Below are 7,921 nucleotides of genomic sequence, written 5' to 3' on the forward strand. Positions count from 1 at the left end.
TCACTAATAATCCCCACAAAAACATAAGCCATCTTTAAAATTATGGAAACGATTATTGCCCCTCACAATAATTTCCCCAGCTTTGCAACTTGATTATTTTACCACAAGGTTTGCGACCCTATTCAGTTCCTGGAAAGATATCTCAGATGGACATAGCCATATATACTTAACGCTGATTTTTAACTTGTATCTTATAAAAACAAGGACAATTATGATCCTCTCAGTTTGTCCAGAGATGGAATGCTCATTCAAAAATTTATTTGCCTCCTTCAATTCGAGTTGTCTAGGAAAATGATGATGCCCTTCTAGATGTTTCGTTAGCATATGTTGCTGCAATCAATGACATATATCAAGATGGAAATAAAGCTCTGCATTGAGCTTTGAAACATGACACTCCTCTCAACGGATGTAGTGTAAATTGTTCTATTGTGGACAAAAAATTAGATGTTGATGCAACCGTAACATCTGGAAACAATACAGGACCAACTCATGTTCAAAGAGAAACACGACATAATTAAATTACCTAACTTATTTATTGTAAAATAAAAATATTTCTAATATATACTATTCATAGTTAAAATAAATATAATTACAAATATCCACCCAAATTGCAATAGTAGAAATAGAAAACCTTAATATAATTGATAAGATTTATAATCATATATATTTTAAAAGGACAATAATAATAATAATAATAATAATAATTCATGTTATACATATAAAAATTATTTTTTATTTTGTTTAGACATCATAAGTAGTATTTTATAAATTAAGTCTAACTTCAAAAAAATCCACAATAAGAAGTTAATTAAAAAGATGTTGTTCAAATTACTAATCATGTTTTGATCAATTTTTTAATTAAATTGATTAATAATAATTTAAATTTTACTCTAATTTAATATAAAACATAGATTTAAGTAAACATAAAAACATAAAATAGATTTAAGTAAACGATTGTTTCATAGAATATAATGTACATATTTAGTTAAAGTATATAAAAACCTTATAAAAACTACATTGACTTCAAACCATAACAATATATCCTTTTCCAAAAACGTAAAATAATGTTAAAACATAATCTCATATTTATATGGATAGTTTGGACAGCTGCACTAAGTGCTTTGAAGGGAATTGCCATGGTATAGGCAGATACATTTGACCAATTTATAGAGCCACCATTGTAATTAAAAAGAAATCGAAATGTGGAAGGATGATATCGGGAAAGGCATAGGGAGGGCATGAGTTTCAATCCTTATGGACTCTTTTAACATTTTTTAATATGTGCAAAATGATTAACATACACGAGGATAAGGAATAATCCTTTCCTTTTGACAAAGAGTCCCATGCCCTTTTGTACTCCTCTGTTAATAATTTATTATTAACTAGACAAATGAGCTTTTTTAATGTTAGTATATGAACATACACGAGGATAAGGAATAGTCTTTTTTCTGAATTATATATAGAGTCTAATCTCTTTTTCTAATAAGATCATGTTTAAACAAACATAGATTATCGTGGTAGACTGAGATTTTGGAGGCAATCATTTTCAAATAAACAATATATGAGATTTTGGATGCAATGATTTTCAAATAAACAATAGATTATTGTGGCAGACAGATTTTGGATGCATTCCTATTTAAATAAACCATAGATTATTGTCGTTGACTGAGATTTTGGATGTAAATAAACAATAGATTATTGTGGTAGACTGGATGCATTTTCAACTAACCAATCAAAATGATATTAAAAGGAGAAAGAAAGCTCCCAATGCGTTTGATGGACAGCGAATGGACCAGAGAATCCAAGGATAGAGGGTGCAGTACAGGGGCAGGGTCAATGATTGAAGGCTGGAATATTGAGAGGTGCACTATCAGGTATTCATCCCATAAATTACTTTCTGAAATGACTAAGATGCCAATTGCATTGGCATTCACATTAGTATCATTTTCTGAGATAATTTCATTAGAGGAGAGTATTGACTTTGCTGCTTTTCCATTGTGTTTTTTCCACTTGCACTGTAATTCTATGATTGTATTTAAGTTGTTGAACCAGAGTCTGCATAACAAAGCCAAGAGGTCCAGAGTGGGTTTCTGACTACTTTGTGATTTTTTGGCATTTTGGATACCTGTTGCTGTTTTCATTACTCATATGGGTTTTCACGGTCTTCTCCAAAATTCTGGTCATTATGACAACATGCTTAACTCTTCCTGAACATTTTGACACACAATGAGGCTATTGCCAAGAAAAGCAGACGCCAAACAACATGAGGAAACCTGAAATGTCCCTGAGTATTTCATTGAGAGCACTTGTGGTTGTCCTTTTGGTGGTTCAGCTTAATGGGCTTAATGAGGAAGGACAATGTCTGCTTGAGTTTAAGAGAAAGCTTGATCACTTCAGTAAATTGAAAAGTTGGGTGTCCACCGATGAGAATCCCTGTAATTGGGAGGGTGTAGAGTGCATAAACAGTACTGGTAATCCTAGAATACGGTCTCTCAATCTCAGTGGTATGAATTTAACAGGGAGCTTGTCCCCCAATATTGCAAATTTGACTTCTCTGAGAGTTTTTAACGTTTCAAAGAACGAGCTGTCGGGTGAGATGCTGCCAGAGTTTGGGGACTGCTTGCAGCTGGAGATTCTTGATGTGAGTACCAATAAGCTGCAAGGTAAAATCCCTCTGCAGTTAGGCAAGTTATCGTCCTTGAAGAAACTTTATTTGTTTGAGAATGACATTGGTGGAAATCTGCCACAAGAGCTGGGTAACCTTTCATCTCTTGTGGAGCTTCTTATCTATACCAATTATCTTACTGGTTCATTGCCTACATCGTTTAAGAATCTCAAGAACTTGAAAGTCTTCCGAGCCGGGCAGAATATGCTGTCAGGTCCAATTCCCCCAGAAATGGGCGAGTGTGATAGCTTGCAGGTTCTTGGATTGGCTCACAATAATTTTCAAGGTGAAATTCCGAAGGAGTTAGGAAAGCTTCGTAACTTAACGTCATTGATATTGTGGGTGAACGGATTCTCGGGTTCAATTCCTAAAGAGCTCGGAAATTGCAACAAGTTAGAGATGATTGCTTTGTATGAAACCAATTTGGTTGGAAGGATTCCAGTGGAGCTTGGAAACTTGCAAAATCTAAAGAAACTATATCTTTATAGTAATAATTTGAATGGAACAATCCCATGGCAGCTAGCAAACTGTGCTTCTGCAATTGAGGTTGATCTCTCTGAAAACATGTTGACAGGAAACATTCCTTCAGAGCTTAGTCGCATAAAAGGCTTGCGGCTGCTTCATTTGTTTGAGAACAAACTTACGGGAAATATTCCTCGAGAACTGGGGCAGTTAAGACAGTTAGAGAGATTGGATCTATCTATCAATCAACTTGATGGCAGTATCCCAACTGAATTCCAATATTTGACTTCTTTGGAACATCTACAACTTTTTGATAATTTCCTGAATGGTATAATTCCTCCAGAGATCGGAATTTACAGTAGACTAACAGTGCTTGATCTGTCAGAAAATCTTCTCAGTGGGAGTATACCAAGTCAAGTTTGCAAGCTTGGAAAATTGCAACTGTTAAACCTTTGGTCCAATCAGCTGGTGGGGAATATTCCTTATGGTGTGAAGACCTGCAAATCCCTAATGCAGCTGCGTCTGGGAGAGAACAAACTGACTGGTAGCCTACCCGTAGAGCTTTGCCGACTTGTAAATTTGACTGCTGTTGAATTATATCAGAACCAGTTCAGCGGATTAATTCCACCAGGGCTAGGGAACTGCAAAAGCCTGGAGAGTCTTCACTTGTCCAATAACTATTTGGTGGGTCACCCCCCGCCCGAGCTTGGGAATCTTTCGCAACTAGTGACTTTTAATATCTCATCGAATAAACTTACAGGAAGCATTCCTCTGCAGCTTGGCGAATGCGCAAGACTTCAACGACTTGACATGAGCAGAAATTCTTTCAGTGGCAGTCTCCCAGAAGAGATGGGCAATCTTCTTGCTTTGGAATTACTGAAGCTTTCTGATAACAAACTGTCAGGGCGGATACCTGGTATTCTTGGAAGGCTTTCCCATTTGACAGAACTGCAAATGGGTGGGAATAAGTTTTCAGGACCTATCCCACCACAACTTGGTCATCTTACAGGCTTGCAGATTGCTCTAAATCTGAGCTTGAATAGGCTTTCAGGAAAAATACCGGCTGAACTGGGCAACCTGAATTTGTTAGAATCCATATATCTCAATAACAATCAATTTGTTGGTCAACTTCCTCCTTCATTTGCAAATCTCTCCAGTTTATTCGTGTGCAATGTTTCATATAACAATCTTACTGGGCCTCTGCCTAACAAAACTATATTTCTCAGCATGTCTGTTAGTTGTTTCATTGAAAATAAAGGGCTCTGTGGAGGGCCAATGCCAGATGCATGCAAACTTTCAAATGCATGGCCATCTGCCTTTTCCCCTGTTTGGCAGGAGACGAAGAACACAAGGGGGAAAATTGTGGCCATAATTGTTGGCATTTTAGGGGGGTCTTTATTGATTATGCTGCTGGCCATCTACTATTTTTCCCGGCAACCAGTACGTTGTGCGCTTGTTTCTCCAAAAGAGTATATTGTTTACTTTTTCCCAACAGAGAGCTTTACTTCCCAAGACCTAGTAGAAGCCACAGATAATTTCTCTGAGACAACTGTGATTGGAAGAGGAGCATGTGGAACAGTTTATAAAGCCACCATGCATTCTGGACAAGTTATTGCTGTCAAGAAGATGGCTTCTCAAAGCCAAGGAAACCATGTAGAAAACAGCTTCAACGCTGAGATATCAACTCTTGGTAAAATCAGACACCGCAATATCATGAAGCTGTATGGTTTCTGCTATGACCAAGAATCAAAGCTTCTTTTGTATGAGTATATGCCAAAAGGAAGCTTGGGTGAGCTGCTTCATGGAGGTTCATGTATATTAGATTGGGATACTCGTTACAAAATTGCCAGAGGAGCAGCAGAAGGGCTTTCATATTTACATCACGATTGCATACCACGAATTGTTCATCGAGATATAAAGTCCACCAATATTCTACTTGATGATGATTTTGAAGCGCATGTGGGAGACTTTGGACTGGCAAAGCTGATTGATGTTCCAAATCCACTGTCAATGTCTGCTGTTGCTGGTTCATATGGCTATATTGCTCCTGGTACGTTATGTCTGCACCCGGACTGAATCATATTTACTATTTCTCCGTCTTTCACTAAGAAACATGCTATTTCATTTGAGGAGTTTCTACTGCATGGATATTCCTTCCATGCACTGGTCATATACTTCACATTTATTATTCAAGAATATGCCTGAATATTCCTTCCATGTACGATTCTTCTATTTTTTCTACGCATAGGGAAACCAAGTTAGGGTTAACAACAAAATTAGGGCTTATGATCTTCATTCAGGTTGCCATTTTTTTTTTTACGCAAGGAGACCAGGTTAGAATTAGCCACGAAAGTAGGCTCTGTACATTGGAATAAGTTTAATTTCTTTTAATTGAATGATTTTTTCGAAGTTGCAGTGAGATTCATATTTATCATATTCAGCACTCCAATGTTGCAATGACGTTAAAATCTGGTGATGGGCTTCAATATTCATTGGCTCTTTTCTAAACCTGGTTCATTCACAGGCTTTATTAGTATATATTTGGGAAAAAAAGGTAGGGTACCAATTTTTTTAATTAATAAATAAATGAATTTAATAAGAGATAAACGAAGGTAATTATAATCCTAAATAGTTTAATAGCTTCAAGGGCTGTAGTTTGTATGGCCCTGTTATAAAGATGTGTAAATTTAATATTTGCTGTTTAAATTTTGTGATGTTTTACGTCCATGTTTATAAATATTGGTTTGTTTATAAATATTGGTTTATTTAGAGGTGATAAGGTAGTAGTTAGTAAATGATAAATATCAAAACACTTATTTCATGATTTAGATTAAATTTTTTTATTAAAATTAATTAAATTATAATTTTATTTTAAATTAATATTTTTGTGCCCCCTTTAACCTTAATATGAAATGCATCTTGTTCTTTGCTTTCATGCTGAAAGGCTTGACATGCTCACTTGTCTGTGAAGGTGCATCTAAGTTGCGTTCGTCCACTTTGCATACTTAGTTTGTGGGTGAACCTGTCCATTTGCATATGCTCACTCCGTTCATCCCATTCCTCATCTTGACATGTCTGTTGGTGTACCTTTACTTGCAGTCATTCATGATAAGATGACATTAAATCCAAAACCTCCTAGTATACCATGACACATGATCCTGAGGTAGCCGCGCTGTGATGCGGGATGATGGCTCCACGCAACTGTTGATGAAAACTTGGCAAGAGTCATTGAGAGATGGAGACAGACAGTCTGAGCAGACAATGATTGTCTGTGTAAGGAGCCAAAATTGTGCAAATTTTGGGAAGGACAGTCTCGGCAAGGAGGCAAAATTGTGCAAATTTTGGGAAGGACAGTTGAGACTACACGAGGCAAGGGAGGCATGCTCTGTGCATTTGTTGGACAAGCAGATGTTGTAAGTTAAAGTTACATTTAAAAATAGTAAAATAATAATTTAAATTAAGAAATTTAAAATAGTGATAACAAAAAATTTAATGTTGGCCATAATTAAAATAAATCAATTTGCACCTTAATTTTACATTACTTAACAAATGTAAAGTAACAAAAAGTAAAAAAAAATATTAATAATTTTCCTTTTAGTACTAGGAAGAAATGTAATTTCTTCACTATTTAATATGGAAATAATTAATATGGAGATGAGTAAAAAAAATAATTTACTTTTTACTATAAGGAAGTAATGTAATTTCTTCACTACTTAATATGGAAATGATAATAAATAGTATTATTGATATTACATGTGATATTTAAAACAAAAAATATTTTACTATCAATGTCTATATCAAGTAACATAATTTTATATCTACTTTATATAGAGAAAAATAAAGTAATTTAAATTAAAAAAAATCTTATATTTTCACTTTTATAACTAGGGAGATGTGTAATTTATTTTATTTCTAATATGGAGTTGTGATCTAAGATTTTAAAACTATCAATAACAAAGAAAAGTTTAGCCTAGATTATAAATAAAAATGTTCAATACATAGGTTGAGTAAAAGATTTTAACATGGAACATATATAGAGAGAAATATTGACAAAATTCAATTCCATTAATCGTTGTTTTCTAATTTAATGTATGAGTGATATTTATAATTCTTTCAAAGATTAATATGGATTTGACATGCAATATTTTAAAAAATATTAATAATAAAAATAATTAAATATATGCACACAAGAAAAAAAATACGAGGGAGCATGTTTTAACATTTTAATGTGGAGAATATGAATTATAAATAAAATATTTAAATGTCAACTACATTTATATTATACGAGCCTAGATCCATCTTAACTTTGGATCTACCAACCACAGAGAGGAATCAAATCTCTTTTCACTCTAAAAGATGTTTGCATCTCAAGAGATTTGATCCCTCTCAACGATTGGTAGATCTAGAGTTAAGATGAATCTAGGCCGGTTATTAATTATATCATAAATTTTTCTACTATAAAATAGAAATAAAATTGTTCTTAATTATAATATATATATATATATATGTTTTAATTATGAAGATTTTTCTCACAAATTTTTTAACTTTTTCTATTATATCATGTTTTATGATCAATACACCATGCTCAATATTACATGTATTGATATCACATTTTCTTTAATTAAATAAAAGAGCATAACTAATTTGGAGATGAATCTTAATTCTTAATTTATGAATATTGTTATGAATATTCTAACATTTTCTATGGAGTTAAATTTTAAACATTTATTTAATAATTATTAAGAATTAAATTAAAATTATGAATAAAAATCTTATTTTAAAACAAATTCATTT

At 33.6% G+C, this 7,921-nt stretch overlaps 1 protein-coding gene across 1 annotated transcript; it reads left to right on the forward strand.

The window, feature by feature from the left end:
• The first annotated feature begins 1,835 nt into the window (after positions 1-1,835).
• LOC149226942 (uncharacterized) lies at positions 1,836-5,330 on the forward strand. The gene has a single exon (XM_089375389.1). The coding sequence runs from the start codon at positions 2,264-2,266 to the stop codon at positions 5,201-5,203; it is 2,940 nt and encodes a 979-aa protein (XP_089231515.1). The 5' UTR covers positions 1,836-2,263; the 3' UTR covers positions 5,204-5,330.
• Positions 5,331-7,921: the final 2,591 nt, after the last annotated feature.

Source organism: Pinus tabuliformis, chromosome J, assembly GCF_031772625.1.
Source record: "Pinus tabuliformis cultivar Carrire ecotype Pingquan chromosome J, CPIR1, whole genome shotgun sequence".
Classification (NCBI taxonomy): Eukaryota; Viridiplantae; Streptophyta; class Pinopsida; order Pinales; family Pinaceae; genus Pinus; species Pinus tabuliformis.

Bases quoted from the DNA above. Each gene is read 5' to 3' on its own strand.
- LOC149226942 (XM_089375389.1), top strand. From the start codon at position 2,264: ATGAGGAAACCTGAAATGTCCCTGAGTATTTCATTGAGAGCACTTGTG.